General features: G+C 53.7%; 1 protein-coding gene across 3 annotated transcripts; it reads right to left on the reverse strand.

Annotated features, from left to right (window-relative positions):
• Positions 1-2,419: 2,419 nt before the first annotated feature.
• On the reverse strand, positions 2,420-13,500 carry RAC2 (Rac family small GTPase 2). 3 transcript variants are annotated; one of them, XM_073325579.1, is made up of 8 exons: positions 13,226-13,500; positions 12,437-12,555; positions 9,282-9,353; positions 7,357-7,474; positions 5,906-5,968; positions 4,879-5,038; positions 3,370-3,502; positions 2,420-2,664 (listed from the first exon to the last, which is right to left on the reverse strand). In XM_073325579.1, exons 2-7 carry the CDS (start codon positions 12,469-12,471, stop codon positions 3,372-3,374), a joined length of 579 nt encoding a protein of 192 aa, XP_073181680.1. In that variant the 5' UTR covers positions 12,472-12,555; positions 13,226-13,500; the 3' UTR covers positions 2,420-2,664; positions 3,370-3,371. The 3 variants fall into 3 exon arrangements, with proteins under 3 accessions (XP_073181680.1, XP_073181700.1, XP_073181690.1); XM_073325589.1 differs by lacking the exons at positions 2,420-2,664; positions 13,226-13,500 and adding an exon at positions 2,686-3,267 and having other exon boundaries at positions 12,437-12,654; XM_073325599.1 differs by lacking the exons at positions 9,282-9,353; positions 12,437-12,555; positions 13,226-13,500 and adding an exon at positions 9,181-9,275.
• Between the last annotated feature and the right edge of the window lie 5,755 nt (positions 13,501-19,255).

Below are 19,255 nucleotides of genomic sequence, written 5' to 3' on the forward strand. Positions count from 1 at the left end.
CCTGACAGGTATTTGTCCAACCTGTTCTTAAAAACCTCCCGTGATGGGGGATTCCACAACTGCCCTTGGAAGCCTGGTCCAGAGCCTAACTACCCTTGCAGTTAGCAAGTTTTTCCGGCTATCGAACCTAAATCTCCCTTGCTGCAGATTAAGCCCCATTACTTCTTGTCCTACCTTCAGTGGACATAGAAAACAATTGATCACCGTCCTCTTTATAACAGCTCTTAACATAGCTGAAGACTGTTATCAGGTCCCTGCACCGCAAGTCTTCTTTTCTCAAGATTAAGCACGCCCAGTTTTTTCAACCTTTCCTCATAGGTCAGGTTTTCGAACCCTATCCTCTTTGTTGCTCTCCTCTGGACTCCCTCCCATTTGTCCACACTTTAGGAAAGAACTGGACACAGTTCCCCAGGTGAGGCCTCCCCAGTGCAGAATGGAGCAGGACAGTTACCTCCCATGTCTTACATACAACACTCCTGTTAATACACCCCAGAGTGATATTAGCCTTTTTTTGCAACTGCATCACACTGCTGGCTCATATTCAATTTGTGATCCAATAAACCCCAGATCCTTTTCTGCAGGACTACCGCCTAGCCTGTTAATTCCCATTTTGTAGTTGTGCATTTGATTTTTCCTTCCTAGGTGTAGTACTTGGCACTTGTCTTCATTGATGTTCATCTTGATTTCAGAGCAATTCTCCAATTTGTCAAGGTCATTTTGAATTCTAATCCTATCCTGCAAAGTGCTTGCAACCCCTCCCAGCTTGCTTGCAGCTTACAGTTTGGGATCCCAGTTCTGGGCTCTGCTGGAACCTTTTTGTGTCAGCTAAGCTGCAATAAAAGGACCGCAATGCTGGCTTAGGCCTGGTTTACACTTAAAATGTAGATCAACATAGCTATGGCGCTCAGGGGTGTGAAAAAGTTATTTGTTTAATTTATCGATTAGTTCCCAAACTTCCTCTGCCGACACCTCAGCCTGGGATGAGTCCTCAGATTTTAAGCCACTCTCATGATTTGTTGGGGGGAGGGGGAGGCCTGCCTGACTCATGAGTTTTGAAAGCTTGGGGTTGGTGATAGATTCTGGTGTTTACACCCCCCATACATATGCGTGTGTAGGGAACTTGAGACCAGACTCCACTGTGTTGTGCCTACCGCACCCACACCAGCTGTGACTTGGGCCCAGGCACTTCATCTCGCAGTGCAGGCATCTGCGGAGCCCACCGCCACTGAATGTTACCAGGAGTTAATGCATGAAACATAGTGCCACAGGCTGTCTCTGAGGTGCGCCTTGCCTCTGAGCTACCCCTGAAGTAACCTGAGGAACTCCCCACCACCAGGGTTTAACCCATGGAATTTTCTGTTACAGACCTTAGCTGACATTAACCTGTGAAACTCTTTGTTGCAGAGTGGAAAGCTGGTTCAATCCAGTCCCCCTGCCCTTTCCTATTACTGCCTCTGGATTTTTCTTTACCGTTTGCTTTGTCCTGAACCCTCCTCCAGCTCGTTAGACTCCTGGTAATGGGGGTGGGGAGAAGGGAAACCTGGGTGAGCCAGGATCTGCAGTGCTCGGGAGAAGTCTGCTCGGGAATCTGCCCTAACAGCCATCACGTAATGTTGCTTTCCCTATTCTTAGCAGCAGCCAAGGCTCCTGGTGCCCCTGCAGTGAATCAGTCACCCAGGTGCCGTCAGCTGCAGATTCCATCGCCCTGCTGGGGCAGCTCTCATCTGCTGGATTTCAGCAGATCGGTGGGCTATTTGCCTTGGTTGATGACTCATCCCCACCCCGCCCCCCACTTCCTGCTTACCGCTCTGTATGTCTGGCTATGTAAGTGAGTGCCAATGTATGTATAGGTGTGTGTATGGGTGTAGGCATAAGTGACGGTGTGTACAGGTCCGTTGAGGAAAGTATGTAAGCTCTGACAGACCGTATTAGCAGGCGCTCTAGAGGATCCATAAGTTCAGGTAGTCCTAGGCTCCCTTCCTGTGCCCCTCACAACAGACTTGCTAGCCTTACCTTTCCTCTGCCTTTGGGGAAGAGGCTTGCCTGGGCTCTGTCAGGCTAGGCCCTTTGGCTGATAGGTCCCTGAGGAGAGGAGACTTTCTCCCACAGAAACAGGCAGATCTGAAGGAAGGTTAGCAACAGCTAAATGCAGGCACCTACCAGCTCAGCCAGAGATAGGAGGCCACTCCCTTTCAGCTGACACTGCCTTCAGAACCCCCCGCCACCGCCACCGTCCCCAGCTTGAATCTCAGCTGCGGTGACGCCCAGCCAGTCTGACGGCTGCAGGAGGGATTCAGCTGGTTGGCTGTGGTCCCTCCGAGTGTCCAGAGATGCCACAGCCAGCATGGTGCAGCCACAGCATCAAACCCGGACAGCCAAGCTTGCAGCGAAGTGCCAGAGAAGGGACACAAGACACCAATGGCAGGAAGGTACAGTTGGTTTATTAACTCTCATTCCCTATACAGAAATTGACGGGAGGAGGGAGGGAGGTTGTGCAAATGGACAAATGAGTGCTACAGACCCATATTGGTCCTTCTAGGCAGCAGAAACAAACAAGCACTGTGACCACCAAGCAGTACCAAGGTCCAAGACGCTGAAACCTTCAACCACTGTTACATCAGCAGAGCCTGGTGTCATGAGCGAGCTGAGGACTGGGGCTGGAATCTGTGTATGGAATAACAAGAGGAGGCAGGTTGTGACACCAGCTTGTACCCTTCCATCCTGCCTTCCCCACCTCATCCATCCCTCCCATTCCAGCCCAGCTGTGGTGTGAGGAGAGAAGAGAGCCTTTTTTCTCCCTCACCTGGCCCTGATCAGCTCTGTCTCCTGTCCCTGGCCACTCTGTGCCTCTCTCCTGCCTCCCTGGGGTCTTATGCGGAGGGTGGGGGAAGAGCAGGGGAAGCAATGTGAAGGGGGAGGAGAGGCAGCGGCTGCCTGGTAATGGACAGCTACAAAGCAGCCCCTAGTGACCAAGCAGGAAAATTGCAGGGGGAGGGGCTTTTTTGCTGTTTTCCGTATATGTCGAGTTGATTTTTAAGGGGAGGGGCTTAAGCTCCACACCCCCCACAACAGGTCGCCCCTGTCTCCAAGGAAGCACTGAGGTCCCAGATCAGAGGCAGGTTTGGGGGTCCCATTGGGGGAAGCTGGCAACAGCAGCCTCTCTTCAGGGTAGAGTCAGGAAGTTCATGAGAGTGGTGCGGCAGGAAGGGGAGTCCTGCAAGGGGTCTTCTTCAGGGCAGAGGGCTCCCCCCAGGCAGCATCAGGGTCCTTTCAAGGGAGAGAAGGGGCGAGGGGGTTATCGACAGAGACAAATCCCCTTAGTGCTGATAGACTGGGGTCTGGAGGGGAGGGGAGCCATTTTTCACCTACCCCTAGAGGAGGCTGCACCCCCGTTTTTTTGGTCTGGTGGGCTGGGGACAGAGAACTGCTCGGATCGCCTCGTCAAACACCGTTTTCAGGCCACGTTGCGTCAGTGCCGAGCACTCGAGGTATTTCACAGAATCTGCCAGGAGAGAAGACTGCACCATCACTGGGAGGAAATGGGAGTGAATCCAGGAGGTCCCCAGCCCAGCCCTGCAACTCTGAAGGGTCCTCACCCAGAAGAGACGCCATCAATGAAGAAATCTCAGGGGCCAATGTCAGCCAGAACAGATGCATCCATCTGTCTCTCTCTGTCTGTCTGCTCTGGCCCCCAACACTGCCATGGCTGAGCATCTCACAATAAATAACACATCAATCCTCACAACACCCCTGTGAGGTAGAGCAGTGCTATTACCCCCATTTCACAGTTGGGGAACTGAGGATCAGAGAGACTGACTTGGCCCTAGCCCTGCCAAACCTGCTTCACAGCCATGTGAGACAGATTTGATGGATCCCCAACCCTGGTCGGGCTGTCAAGATATGTGGCCAGGCTGGTGGAGCGGAGAGCATCCTCGCTCTGAGAGGGGAGGATGAGGTGGCTGTGTGGAGAATGGGAGGTAGGTTGGGGGCGAGTGCTTGTGATTCGTCCCTGGGGGAATGGCTGTGCTTCACTGACTAGCCCGCTCTTCTCTGAAATCCCAGCTGAAAACACCCCATTTCTCCCTACCTTGTGCCTCTGCTTCTCACCCTCTCCTCTCACCTAGCTACGTCTCGGGTTCAGGGGCTACACGAGGCAAGGAAGTGCTGTACCGTGCAGCGGAGCAGGGGAAAGAGACACACACAGATGAACAAAAAAGGATGGGGCAGAGCTACCATCTTCCCCGAGTCACTCGCACAAACGCCAGATCACGGGGACAGGAAGAGGAAGCAGCGGTTGGGTCTCTCTGAGACAAATTAAAGACCTCACTGTCCCTCCTACTTCCGGACTTGGGGAGGAGGGTTCTGCCAGCAGAGCAGCTGTGGCTTTCACAGAAAAGACTGACCAGCTAGAAGAGGCCGGGGAGGGGTAGCTGGTGGGGGATGTCTCAGCAAAAGATCCTGGCCAGAAGAGGGGCAGAAGACAGGGAGCTGAGGGGTCGGACCCCTCACAAAGAGTGTCACAAAAAGAAAAGGTTGAGGCCATGTGTTGGGATGGGGGACGGGCATTTTCCGGGGCAGGTGTACAAGGCCCACTGAAGCACGAACTATTTGTAGGTTGGCCAATCTCCCCTAGATGAAGGTGTCGCCTCTATACACAGCCTGCCCTTCCAGAGCCCCCAATACCCTGTTCTGTCACACACCCCTTGGCATTTCTTCCAGGTGCCCGGTAGCAGCTCCCGCTCAGCTTCATGGGATCCTGCCCATGTTCCCCATCCCCTGCCAAGGAAGCGCGTGCCAAACTGGTGGAGAGCTTACACACACACACCCGTCCTCTCCCCCAGCAGCCTCGGCGTATTGCCAGTAAGGCCTTCTACCTACCGATCTCCTTGGCCAGCGCAAGGCCCTGCGGGTACGTGATGGGCGACAACTTCTTCTCCTTCAACTTCTCGATCGTATCCTTGTCATCACGGAGATCCAGCTTGGTGCCCACGAGGATGATGGGGGTGCTGGGGCAGTGGTGTCGGACTTCAGGGAACCACTAGAGGGAGGTCGAGAATGGGCCGGGAGGAGAGAGAGAAAGACACACACCCACACACCAAATAAAATCCAGCTGCCACTGTTTTCTCCTACACTGTCCTGTGTGGTAGTGTGGACAACTGCAGCCAGACTCCAATCAGCTCCATGGTGGGGTCCAGAGGCAAAGCCCCTGACAAGAGAGCCCAAAGTGGGACTTCCCTCCCCCGGAGCTGAGACACCGGAGTGGCAGAAGGGAGAGAGCTATGCAACAGCCTCAGGCTTCGCCCCCCAGCTGCCTCCCTCCCCTTTAGGTGGGAGCTGAAAGTTGCGGGGAAATACACTGTTGGTTCCCACCCCGCCCCAAGCTGAATGTTGGGGGAACGTATCCCCATGCCCCAGAAACTACCCACGCATAAGAGCTGTGCTGAGCTGGTCTTGGTTGAAAGTTGCCCCCTGAACGTGCAGGCTGCAGCAGTGAAAGCTGCTGGGGCCAGGGCAGTAAAGGGGCAGGAGTGGGGGGCGGGTGCTAAGGAAGCACCCAGGTGAGAACGGGGAACAGTGTGTTACCCACTCTCATGTCCTGGAGCAGCACAGTTGGTGGGCCCTAGAATCTAGCCCGGTTTGTTCGTTAATCTCTCTTGGACAACCCAGAGGCTGTGGTAGGCCAATATTCTAGCTACTCCTGAGAGAGACACAAAGAAAAATAGCTCTCAGGATCCAGCTAATCCATCAGCTGTTACCGCCCACACTCACTGCACAAACGTTCCTTTTTCAAGGCCAGCATCTATTTGTGCGGCTCTCGCTGGCTCCTTGAGCTGCACGTGGCGAGTTAGTGCCTACCTCGGCCCTCTGCGCACAGATACCTCCACACCAGCCACGATGCGCTTACCTTGGCGCGGACGTTTTCATAAGAGGCCGGGCTGACCAGAGAGAAGCAGATCAGGAAGACGTCCTGTAAGGACACAGCAGCATTCGAGGATTAGGCCGTGCACGTCGCATTGCGTGAGGGGGACCCCTCCCAGCACTATACTGGAGCATTCTGTCCAGCATTGGAGTGGGGGTGGGCCGGTGAAAGGGGCTGGATTGACAGCCCTGGAGACTCAAGCTCTCTTGTTATCCCCCCCCCCCCCAAAAGGTACCGCACCATGCACTTTCCCTCCATCCCTCCCAATCTGTGCAACTCAGTCCTGACATTTGTGAGCCGCCTGGAGGGGAGAGAAGGTTGTTCAGTCTCCTGGCGCAGCCAGCCCTTGGTAACAGCTGACGCTGTTACTGAGGGAATCTATCATTGCTAAGTGTGGCAGTGGAGCTTTTGTGATGGGGACTCCTGTCCTCCTGGGAAATGGACTGACGCCCCCTCACTCACTTCCCACAGATCATCAACCAACCATCAGATGGGGATGGTTTGGGTCTCTGCCAAGGTGGGGCCAGATTCAAACTGGTCACTATAAATGCAGGAGTGAGACCCAGTGGGTACTTGGGTACTCAGAAAAATACTTCTCTGGTGGCCCCATCACTGCAGAATTTAAGCTTTAGTTTAAAAACAACAATTCTGAGCCTATGTTTCTAGCCCTTCCAAGTTGTGAAGGAAACCTGCTGAATGTGAACTGATACAGTGTTGTCTTCCCGAATCTGCAGCCGGACTGCCTGGGGCAATGGCACTAATGTGTGTTGACTCTGAATCCCACTGATGACCATATCAACACAATTAACTAACATCATGCATCCGATGAAGTGAGCTGTAGCTCACGAAAGCTCATGCTCAAATAAATGGGTTAGTCTCTAAGGTGCCACAAGTACTCCTGTTCTTTTTACGGATACAGACTAACACGGCTGTTACTCTGAAACCAACAATTAACTATTTCACTCCTGATTGTTTTAGCAGCCTGTGGATGGAGCTTGAGTAAAGTACCACCATCCCCGCTTCTTAAAGGTAAGAAGCTCTGTTTCATGGACTCGGAACGCTCCAGTCTCACAATCAGGACACAAGAAGACATGAAAGTCTCCATACCTCATTTGCAAATCCCCAGAGTCATTCAAATCCTGTGAGAGACACCTTAATGCTGAATGATACCGTATGATATTTAGATGGCTCTCCAAAATATTCCCCATAATCCCTGCACCCTTTTGGACCCCCAAATGCATGCATATAAAATAATGGGGATGGGGTCTTCGGGGGCTGGTGAGCTCTGAGATAGGAGCAAATTAAGAGTGGAACTCTAGCTCCATCACAGGCCAATAGTAAGTCCGACTTCTCCAGCACAGGGAGGAGATGTTGCCAAGGGAATGTGCCCTGGATGCAATGAGTGGGGGAGCAGGGCACAGTGAGAAATGACCCACCGTCTGCGGATAGGAGAGGGGTCTTAACCGGTCATAATCCTCCTGTCCAGCTGTATCCCACAGCCCCAGGTTTACGGGCTTGCTGTCAACCATCACGTTGGCGGAATAGTTATCGAACCTGCAACGCAAAGAGAGAGAGAGAGTCGGTTCCTCAAACAAGGGAGAAGAGAGCTCAGGGGGCAGGAGGCCATGGCTACAATGCGCCTCTTCCTCATGCGCCCGGGAGGGAAAGAGACACCCCCCTGCAGAGCTCCGATGCTGCTGGCTCACCGAATGCCTGCACCCATCCCACCGCAACCTACCTCCCCATAGCCCAGCCGTCCCGAAATCCTTCCCAGCTCCAGCTTCTCCCACTGCCTTTGGGGCTCCATCCTGCCTGCGAAGTCCCAATCTCTTACTTCCCCTCAAGTTCCCCTCGCCAAGCTCTCCCCACGCCCCACTCCAGCTCTGTGCTCTCTAAGCCTTCGTCTGTACCCTTTTGTTTTAGAAGCCAGATTGCCCTCTTAACCGGATTCACGCCATCCGCCTTCTCTGTATCACACAGGACCGTGCTCCCTGCCAAACCCCCACTGGAACTGGGTCAGGACGCCATGGCTTGCACCCCTACTCGTACAAAACACGCTGTGGTATCTCTAATGCCTATAGCCAGTGAGGCTTTCCTGTCTTGGGGCAGAGCGTCCCCTGGCACCGTGCTGGGACACAGGGTCACTGGCAGCACAGAGAACAGTTGCCACCCACACAGGTGCTCCTCGTAGGTCTCCCATCCTGACCCCATTTGTTATATTTTTCCCTATGCAGAGAGCAACCACAAGCTCTCAGTCTAAAGTGAAGGAAAAAAGCAACAAGAAAGAACCAAAGTAAAGTCCCCGTGAGGGAGCACACCATGTGCATGTCTCCTCTGGAACAGGCAGCCCCAACTCAGAGAACAAAATGGCTGCCTCTCTCGGCACACAGGGCAGGGGTCCTAGATACGAACCGGTGTGGTGCACAGCAAGTAGAAGGAGTCGCACAGCTACACGCACCACACCGTTTGGCACGCAGGAGGTGACAGTATCGCAGCACAATCCGGCTGCCAAGAAGAGGCGGCTTCTCGTGGCCAAAAGCTCAGCTCAAACTGACCGTGCCAAAGGGCGAGGATTTCAGGTGCTCCCAGCCCTGTCTGCACAGTGATTTATATGCAGCTTCCCAGGACACTTTCCTTTGCTACTGTAGTATAACAGCAACACACACCTGGCTCTTCCAGGGAGCTGGAACCCCAAGGGCCAGATTCTGACACCCTTACCCCCACACACAGGGAGTAGCCCCAGTGACTTCAGTGGGACTTCTTGTGCAGTACGGTGCTATTCACTGAGAACAAGGGCACATGCCAGCGGTGGTGAAGGGAGAGAAGAACGTCAGCTTGCACCATCCCTAATCAAGAGCTGCTAGTAGCCTGTGCTTGGGGCCATCCTAAATTGCATCCCCGATTCAGTGGCCCCTAAAAGAGTTTGCAGTGGTGCAGATCTGTCCTGGCCTTGCACCTTGCTGCCTGGACACGCTCCTTGCATCCTTTACCCTGTCCCCTACAGCTAGGGTTCCCCCTGAGGCAGCACAGAATTGGCTCTGCACCAGGTATGAAGGCTCCCTGTGCCAGGGCTTATGTCTTCCTTGTGGTCCCTTTAGGTCAGGCTTCCTGGTGTAAAGGAGTCACAGGGCAATGATGAAGTGGGCCCCTTGTCCCTTTCACAGCTGGCAAAATGAAGGCTGGGACTATCCAGATGCCGGACAACCCCATAGCCTACAAATGAACAGCTTTCTGGTGTCGAGGCTTGACCCAATACTGACTTATGGGTGCAGAGAGCTGGTCCTCCCGATGGCTGTGTGTTCCTCTGCCCTCCTGCTTGCCCTCTGCCTGGCCCCCAGCCCTCCATCTGCTGGATACTCACACAGTGGGGATGTATTCGCCTGGGAAGGCATTGGTGGTGTAGCTGATGAGGAGACAGGTTTTACCCACAGCTCTGGAAGAGACAGAAAACACACCCAGGATCTGTTACTGTGATTCCTGCTGGGGGCGGAGGGGCGGGGGGGATGGATATCACGCCTTCCCTGGCCAGAAAGCCAGACATAGCAGAGGGCTGGAGGAGAAGAACAGAGAAACCAGATTCCCAGCCCTAATCACTGCACAAGCAGGGTTAGAGTGTTAGAGGGAAAGGGAAGGACAGAAGATGTTACATTGCTCTAGTGTTCTTCTAGTCTGAAAGCTGAGGCATTTTATAGACCTTACACAGGGACCGCTCAGCTGAAATGCAGCCGTACTGGGGTAGAGCACAGCAGCTGCTTTTCAGTGCACAGCAACAAAGAATTTCTGACAGGAGACGGAGGAGTATATGTGTCCGTTTGATACAGCAGTGACAACGTAGAGTAACAGAATGCAATTGCCCAGATGGCACCCCCGACAGGACAGCACCTTCTAATGCCACACTGGGACATGGCGTCAGTACGAGGGAAAGGACACCTCATGCTGTATGCGCACGGCACCATGTTGGCTTTCCTGAGGCTACCTACCAAACGTCATCGCTCGCTCCTTCCAGCTGACATGGCACTCGTGAGCTAGGCTGCCAGCAGCGAGGCTGCTCTTGGGGCTTCTGAGCAAGCAGCCAAAGCTTCCTCCCCCCTCCTCCCCTTCTCCTCTCATAGAGTCATAAGGTTTAAAGCCAGAATGGGCCATCAGATCATCTAGTCTGACTTCCTGTATAACACAGCAACTAGACACCTGCGGCTGGCCTGTGCACGCCAACTCAGACTCATAGAGCAGGACTGTTTCTTTGCTGTGTAGACTTCTGGGCTCGGCCTGGAGCACAGTGGGAGGGTCCAGAGCCCAGGGTCCAGCCTAAGGCCAGAAGTCTACACAGCAATGAAACAGCCCTGTAAGCCTGAGTCGGCTGGCACGGGCAACTACGGGTTTTTCTTTGCTGTGCAGACCTACCCTTGCAGGCCACCAGCACCACCCCTCTTTCAATGGAGCATCGTGGAGCACTAGGTGGCCAGAGCCACAACACATCCCAACCCATCCCAACCCCAGAAGAGAGTGCTAGTGTGAGAGAGACCAGGCCAAAGGGACTTCAAAGAAATGCAAAGAGAGCAGGGACTCGAACCTACGTCCCCCACAGCCTGAGTGCTCAAACCACTAGGCTATGGGATATTTGGGGGAAACCAGGCTCTCTTTGTGTCCAGAAATTCCATCCTGGACCCGAGACAGCGTTTCAATGAGTTGGTCACACAAAAAAAGGTTCCACAGAAAAGTTTCCAACCATCTCTAGTGAAGGGCAAGGGAGCCAACTGTGAAGGAAAAAAGAGATTACAGAGAGGGAAAGAAATCACAGCCAGGATAAACAGGGGAAGGATGGCCTAGTGGCTAATGGACTGGCCTTTCCCAGCTCTGACTCGCTGGGTGACCTTGGGAAAGTCATATAACCTTCCTGTGCCTCCATTTCCCCATCTGTAAAATGGAGATAACAATACTGACCTGCCTCCCAGGTGGATTGGCATCACCTTAAAGCAATGGAATTAGCAGAGTTCCTGAGGAGGGTTATAGGGTTATTGTGCTGGGGGCCGGTTATGGGGATAGAGCCGTTGAGCTGAAGGAGGGATATGGGGCTAGCAGAGCTATGGGGGAAGGTTATGGGATTATTGTGTTGGAAGGCAGTGATGGGGTCAGTGGGGAGGGATATGGAGCTAGCAGAGCTATAGGGGAGGGTTGTGAGATTATTGTGTTGGAGGGCAGTGATGGGGTCAGTGGGGAGGGATATGGGGCTAGCAGAGCTATAGGGTTTATGGGGTTAACAGTTATGGGGAGGCTCTGGGGGTGGTAGAGTTATGGGGCAGAGTACTGGCATTGTGTTGGGGGGTTAGCAGAGTTCTGGGGAGAGGTTGTGGGGCAACTGTGGGGTTAGTCCCAGGGTGTTTCCTGTGCAGGTGGTTTCAGGTACGGCTCTGTAGCCCTTAGTTTCTGGTCTTTACGGTATTTTTCTGGCAGGTACCAACATTTGTTTGGGGTTTGCCCTGTATTTCTTTGTCCCTCCCCCACCCTCTCGCCTGCCCCTGCCTCCAAGGTGGTTTCTATAATTTGATCGTTTGTTTGCAAACTTCCTCCTGGGGCCAGTTGAAAGGAGGAAGTGACTGCGGGGTGCAGGGCCTCTGTAAATGTCACTTCATATGCTACCGATAGCTGCCCCAGATAACAGCATCACCAGCTCCTAGCCTGGAAGTGGTTTAACCCTCACAGTGCCAGACACTACTCCCGCCTCGCAGATGCTCTCCTGGGCCCTGGCTGCTTGTCTCTTAGTGCCCCTGCAGGGGCAGTAGCCCACTGGGGCCCGCCTTGAGGAAGCTCCTGCTGTTGAAGGCCTTGGCCGGGCCATATCCACTGACAGCAGGGTGCACACTGGCCAAGCAATGGATAAGCCAGGCTACGATTATGCTGTGCTCAGATGCCCAGGGTTTCATTGCCTCACATACCTAAGGCAGACGGAGGGCATGGTGTGTCTCGGGGACGAAGGGGAAAGGAACATCTCCTCCCTGCTGCGTCCATGGGAGTCCCACTCAATGATCTCCTGGACAACTCATGGAAAGAGCATAGGTTCTGAGATCCACAGAAGAGGACCCACGGCGCTATCCATGCATCACTGCCATGTGTCAGTCACCCACACCGATGGCTTGTGGCGTGGCCCAGTAGAAGGGAAACCACAATTTCCCCCACTGTATGTTAAACCTGACTCCCATTCTACCAGCAATAGCTGCAGTGAGGGAGGCACTGTAGAGGCGACACCTTCATCTAGGGGAGATTGGCCAACCTACAAATAGTTTGTGCTTCAGTGGGCCTTGTACACCTGCCCCGGAAAATGCCCGTCCCCCATCCCGACATAACGCATGACCTCTGTCGCAGGCTGCCCTCCTGCATGCCCTGCCTGGCAGAGAAAGAGAGCGAAAGCAGTTCAGAGGAAGTCAAAAGCAAAGAAGGTGAAATGTCACCAAGAAACAACCTTCCCCCTTCTCTGCCCTCCCCTCCCCCACCCCCACCAAAAAATAGAAGGGTACGTACCCATCTCCCACCACCACACACTTGATGGCCTGCATTTCTCTGGCCTCGAGGAGGAGGGCGGCTCCTGGGGCAGGAGGAGTCAGGCAGAGCTAATGCTCTCAGGTGACCAGAGGAAAGACCTGTACAAATGTAATGTCAAATCTAGCGTTGAAGGGAGCAGCAGACCGTGGGGAGGGAGGAAGTGGAAGACAGAATGTTACTTAACCCTCCCTTTCCCATCAGTCCCTCCCCTCTGGTAGTCGAGGCCACTGGCTGAAGGCGGGGCATGTGCAAGCAAGCAGTTTGAAAGACAGTTTCATGAGCCAGATGACTCAAGTAATTTCTTTTCTATGCTTCCTGTCCCCCAGCTTTGAGCAGCAGGGGGTGCTGTGCTGCCTCCAACCAGGGGTTCAATTAAGGCAAAGAAAGAGGGAACACCATTCCCGCCCCTTTGCAGAGAGCAGAGGGTGCGGTCCCCCTTTTCTTCCTGTCTTCCCCAGTGCTCCCTTTCCTCTCGGGCGGGTGCAGTGAGGACTCAGCAGTCAGGGTAATCTGCTGTGGGTGCAGGAGGAGGAGCCAGCTCCTGACTGAGGAGTTTCAGGGCCTCCCAGTTGTCAGGTGAGAGCGGTAAAGAATCACAGAGAAAGCTGAACAAGGAACTTTACTAGAATCAGGAAAGCAGCATTATCCCTACTGCTACTCTGCCTCTCCCTCTGCTTCACTACTCAGCTTCTGCCTCAAACCTTCCCCACTCCCCCTCCTGCCCGGCTTGCTACTGTGAAGAAACAGCACACGTATCCTCATACTCACCCATACGTGAAGCAGCAGTAGCAGCTCCTGATGGAGGAAGAAGAAGTGTCCCAACCTAGACAAGTCTCCTATCCATCTCCTTTCACCTAAAGGAAGAGCTATCTGTCCCAGCTATGTTTTTATACTGTGCCAGTCACTGTAGTATCTAAGTGTCTCCTTGGCTAGCTTCATGATATATGGAGACCCAGTCCATCTCAAACAGGAGACTGTTATTAAACAAGTCAGCTACAACTACAGTACAACCAGGCTTCCCTGCAGCTTGAGCCCCAGCTTTGTCTCCTTTGTTTACCAGGAACTACTTCCCTGCCTGGAATCCTATACAATCCACAGAGACATCTAGTGGCTGAATAGCATAACTGCAAGTGAACATATCATTACAGACCCCCTTCCAGCCACTTTGTCCTGTGATCCTGAGCAGATGGTCTCCCTTCCATCCAATCTGCTTGCATTATTCTTAAACAAGGGACCCCCAGCTGGCTGGAAGGGATATGATCGTATAACAAAAGGGGAAATTAGCTTAGTCTGTGAAACACACGCACACACTCCATGGAGGGCCAGACTGTGAGCCATTCAATGAAAATATAACAAACCAAATAAAGGAGGGGTTGGCAGTTCACTAGCTGTATAAGCATCTCAGACCTCCTGCCATTGTCCCAGCCAGTATCACATGCCCTAACCTCCTGTCCAGCAGGGCAGGGCAGACCCTTGGACTCTGGGTCTCAGATGGTGCTCTGTGTCTCTCTCTCAGAGGGTCCAAGGACTCCATCCTGGTACTCTGTACAATGCAACATCTTGAGAACCAAGCCAGATGGAGGCAGGGACTGCAGTGTGACCACCTCTACCAGCCAGCCTTGCCACCTGCATTGGAATTTCAGCCTGGGATGGGTGATAGAGCTCCCTCTGATTGGCTGCTTCTGGGAAAGAGCAGCCAATCACAACTGCTGCAGCAAGCAGGCAGAGCTTTCCCCCTACTCCAAAGGAGTTTTTGGGTAGGGGAAGAGTTAGAGGGATTAGCCAACACCATTCTCACAGCAGGGGAGGAGGGACTAGAAAGCACCTAGCAGCTCAGGGCAGTTCTTCACCTTCCTCCCTCCCCTCCTGTGAACAATGGGTCAGTCTGCTCTCTGCTCCTCCTCCTGCACCCCCATTCCTAGTGCATTCCCAGGCCTGGAAGTGGGCATGGGATGCCTGGAGCTGCAGGGGGAGCAGTGGTTCACTGAGGAGCAAGGGGCAAGTGTGGGACTGGGGGGACACAGAATTAATTAATTATAATTTTGGGGCACCATCAGGCAGCCAGAGGTAGCCCTGTAGTGGGGACAAAGGCCATCTTAGTATATAAATTTACTGCACCCCATGCCCCCCCCACACACACACACACACTACACTGGGGCTGGGCCAGGGGAGTTCAAAAACCAGCAGGCAGACCAAAACCACAATATTAGCTATAAAAAACCTTGTGATTTTGGGGCTAATCTCCTGATTTGGGGGGCATCTGACTCATAATTCTTGAACTTTTGGAGTTAGCAAGACTGGGCTTGGGAGAGAATGGGGTCCTTGGGAAGGTCGTTCTCCAGTGTCCTGCCTCCCACAGCGGCCGGTCACTGATCTTTCCGAGGGAGGCGTAAGAATCCCAGCAGGGAGTCACGGGATAACCTGCCCCCAGGGGAAGTTTCTCCAGTTGCTAGAGGTTGGCATTAGTGCTGAAACATGACAGTGTGCAGCCCTTCCAAAACTCCTGGTTACTTATTCTACGTGGAGCTACCAGCTGTGGCTATGTCTACATTGCCGCTGGCCGGTGTTATTCCCAGCTGAGACATACACATTCCAGCTCACGCAGAGCTAGCCTGCTGACAATATCAGTGTGATGATATTGTCCCGTCGGAGAGCAGATGTATAGTCAGTGGGCTAGCCCAGCCGCTACACTGCTATTTTTAACACACTAGCTTGATCAAAGCTAACGCGTATGTTTAGGGTGACCAGATGTCCTGATTTCACAGGGACAGTCCTGATATTCGGGGATTTTTCTTATATAGATGCCTATTACTCCACTTCACCCCCATCATGATTTTTCACATTTGCTGTCTGGTCACCCTATGTATACATTTACCTGAGCTGGAAATTGCACCTCCCAGGTGCAGCGTACACGTACCCTGTGGCTCCAGGCACAGGAGCTGAGAGCAGGGACCCAGTCCCTCCTACACTCTCAGTGCTCCCTCTGCTGGCACCTAGGCAGGATGGAGCAGAAGGAGGAAGCTGCCTGTCTCAAATACAAAGGAGTGGGGAGGGAGGGAAGTTGGAGCAGGAGCAGAGGGGGACAGATGTGGCGGGATCGGAGCAAGGGTGGGGAGGGGCAGGATCCAAGGATAGGGGAGGGTAATAGCATGGCGGAGGGGGACAAGAGTCATGGAAATGGGAGGATAAGAGTGGGGCGTGGTGGGGAAGATGTGCAGGAGCTGGGGACAAGGGCAGGAGTGGGAGGATGGGACAAGGGCAGGAGCCAGGGGAGGATTGGAATGGGGGGACAGGGACAGGAGTTGGACAGAGGGAGAGCAAGCTGCCAAGGGGGTAGCAACAAGGGAGAGGACAGGGGCAGGAATGGGGACAAGGGTAGAAGGGGACAGGGAGAGGCTGGGGGAAAATATCTGTAACCACTAGAGCACACTCCCCTACAGAACTTGAAAGTTTACAGAACCCAAGAGTCCAGAGTTTCACCATTCCTCTGCTGTCTAACAAATAGCTGTGAAACCCCCTGGCAAAGTATGTGTTTCCATCCCCCTCTAGTGGCAGGTCCACAGAGAAGGTAACAGACTTTTACTGCTACCAGTTACGCCATTACTTCCGGCCTACAGGACTGTGCTGTGAATCTAAAGATAACAACCTGGCTGATGACCCATAGGGAGGTGGAGAGGACAGTCAATATGGTTCCATGTGATTAAATTGTTGGCTTTTAAACATTTAAAAAGCTTAGAAATTTACATTCTGAAAAATCTGTGCTAAAAGAACATTAAGGTTGCAAAGTCAAGCACTCCAGCGTTAAGAAAGGCCAACACTAGACTAGGGGAATTGGTGGCATCTGCCCCCTTAAGACCTATTAGTGCAGGTGCCATGGGCTTGGAGGCCCATGGGAAGAAGAGGCTTATATCCTGGAATTACTTGGCGCACCTATATCCTCAGCATGCTATGATTCACCTTGTGCCCCTCTCCAGCCACCAAGGGGTGCTCTTGGCCAGGGTTTGCTGCCCTGGAGATGGGGGGGAAGGGGAGGCTGGCTTCCAGCATGTCTTGTTTCTCTCACAGAGTTTGAGGAAGAAGCTGGGAGGAGGAGGAAGAGGAATTTGTCGGTGTGATGGCTGCGCTCTGACAGACTCACCCAGGCCTTGCTGTATCGTCTCTGCAGCTTGGTGACCCACGGGAGGTGGGATTCCTGTGGAACCCAAAGGGGAGCAGGGGTCAGGTGGTGGAGGAGATGGGGGTTCAAATATGAGGCTTCCCCAGCCTACAAATCCAAGGGAAGGGAGAAACCTGAATTACCCCATTGCTCCCCTTTCCTGTCATCCCAGATGTCACCCTGCCCCATCGCCCAACTGTTGTCCCTGCCCTTCCTTCTTACCTCAGTGTACCCTGTCCAGTCATCCCCTGACAGCTCCCCAGGCCAGGAACAGCATCCTTCAGCAGAGCATGCATGGCGAAGAAGGGCTCTTCCGGGGGAATGTAGGAATGACTGGGAAGGGGAACTCCTAGCCCAGCACAGAGACATGGGGAAAGCAGGAAGTGGGAGCAGATGAAGAGGCCTGGACCCTAGCCCAGGAGATGGGAAAGGAACGTGGGAAGAGATGAGGAGGGGGTGTCTTGTATCCCGGCACAGGACATGAGAGAGAGGACTCTACCAATCAAGGGGGGGAAGATATGTGTACCCAGGGCTCAAATGGCAATTACTTCACAAGGAGGGATGCAGCCTTCCCACATCCCACCCCACCCCGGGAGACTGAGGCATCCTTGACTGCGTGCCGGGTCTGTGCAGAAGGGCAGGGTGATGGGTTCCAGCCCCAGCTTTATTCCCCTTTTGCCTGCCTCACTTCCCCACCGGCTCAGCTTCCCATCAATTGCCTCCTGCTTTTTGTTCTTCCTTTACTTCCTCCCCTCCTGCGGCTCTTTCCTGCTCGACCGCTTGCTGTCTGTGGTCTTTGATTGACTGACATGTTTGTTTCGCCTGAGTTGAATTCAGATATAAGGTCACTAGTGAAATGAGTGCAGGGGGTTCTCAGACCAGTCATTCCTGGATGTTTAGCTGCATCGCTGAGACCTCATAGGATTCCCCAAGACTGGCTGCCTCCAATGAGGAAGGAACCTGGAACTGGAATAGCAGAGGGGACGCTGTCAGAGCTGGTGATGGGGCCAAGAGTGGCAGAGTCTAGGGGCATTGGCTGATCTGTGTCAGCAGTTAGCACTGGATGAGCAGAGAGAGCTGCAGGCCAGGTCTGAGGTGCCTCTGAAGAGCCGTGTGGGGATCCCAGTACTGCGATAGGAAGGGGTGCTGCAGGCCAGGATACAGACTGGCAGAGCTGTGGGAGGACTGGAGAGCAGGTCTGAATGAGGCTTATTGACAGAACTCGGCCAGGGCCTCTGGGGCTGGAGCGACGGAGTGTGCTGAAGGTCAGGACTGAGCTGCATTGTCTGCACTGTGTGGGTCTCATGCAGGGGCTCCTCCCTTTGTATGGGGGACCTAGAAATCTCAACTTGCATTTAATAAAAGCCCCAAACAATAAGTTTCTAGCCTTTTGCCTTGTGAAAATGGCCTTGGACATGAAAACCTGCAAGTGGAGGGGATTTGTTACTGCTTCTTCCTAAAAATCGTGGGTTATTCATGGTCGTCCCCCACCCATGGCTGCTTGGGTTTAGTCTTTGGGATGCCTGTAATTCACAGCTGTGGGGTGCTGGATTTCTGGGAGGACCCCAGAACCCACCTGGGCTGCCACAAGCTCCCTTCCCCCTCAGTGAGCCCCAATCCTCCAGTGTAGTTGGAAAATTGTCCCTTGAAAACCTGTTTTACACGGTAGCAGCTGTGCAGGGAGTTCAGCCCAAGCGACCAGGCTGTGACACTGCAGCAGGAGGCCGAGGGTGACCTGAGGAGCTTTCCAATCTCCCCATTTTATATAAAATGAGTCCGTTAGCTTTGGGGTTGCCCCATGGAACCATCTTCCAAACCCTCCCCACAACCCTATGGCCAGTCCCGTGCACAGTGCAGTAAGTATAGTAGGCAGGGATTGGGGAAATGGCTTTGCAGGCGGCTCAAGAGAGGTAATGTTAAGGCAGTAGCAGGGGGTGCTCTTGGACCAAGGGGCATGGGCATAGTTGGTGGAGGGCAGAATTGGAACAGCAAGGCATGCAGCAGCGAGGTGCACAGGCAGAGTTGGGGTGGGCTCAGGGCTGGAATAGCAGGGGGTGCTGCAGGGCCGGAGTGAGGGACCCAGGCAGAGCTGGGAGGCAGAACTGAAGAAGCATAGAGTACGGCCGGGCAGGAGTGAGGTGCTCTGCCAGAGCTGTAGGTTGTGTGGAGGAGAAGCCTGCCAGACACCTGCTCAGGTTGTGCTCGGCTTCAGGACATCTGGCATTGTCTCACCATCCTCAGCCGTAAGCCTGACACAGAAGTGAGAGGAATCCTGTGGCCAGACCACCAGATCACTTCTACAATGAACTGTCCCTGTGAATCCCTTGCCCTGCAAGAGGAGCTCCGAACATTGATGCCAGCTGTCGAGCTCCCCCTGTGGGGACAATGCCCTCCCCTCCTTCCCCCTCACAGCATGTCAGGGCCATCACATAGCATAGACTTGGCAACCAAGTGCAATTACCTCAAGGGGAAGTGTGCAGCCTTCCGGGGCTGGGGGGAGGGGAAGAGAAAGCTTGACACTGACAGCCCTGGTGGTTAAAGTCCTATACTCTCCAGAACAGACACAGCACAGGCAGGGCCAGGGCAAGCTCCCGCCACTGCCCTGCCGGGGGCAAGGCTTCCACAAGGGAGAGAGCGACTCT

This window comes from Lepidochelys kempii, chromosome 1 (assembly GCF_965140265.1).
Source record: "Lepidochelys kempii isolate rLepKem1 chromosome 1, rLepKem1.hap2, whole genome shotgun sequence".
NCBI classification, from domain to species: Eukaryota; Metazoa; Chordata; order Testudines; family Cheloniidae; genus Lepidochelys; species Lepidochelys kempii.

Excerpts from the sequence above, each read along its gene's own strand:
- RAC2 (XM_073325579.1), bottom strand. The coding sequence starts at position 12,471 with ATGCAGGCCATCAAGTGTGTGGTGGTGGGAGATGG. Across the intron at positions 5,969-7,356 it reads CCCTCTCCTATCCGCAGACG|GACGTCTTCCTGATCTGCTT; the intron begins GTGGGTCATTTC and ends GTGTCCTTACAG. Across the intron at positions 5,039-5,905 it reads ATGAAAACGTCCGCGCCAAG|TGGTTCCCTGAAGTCCGACA; the intron begins GTAAGCGCATCG and ends ACCTCCCTCTAG.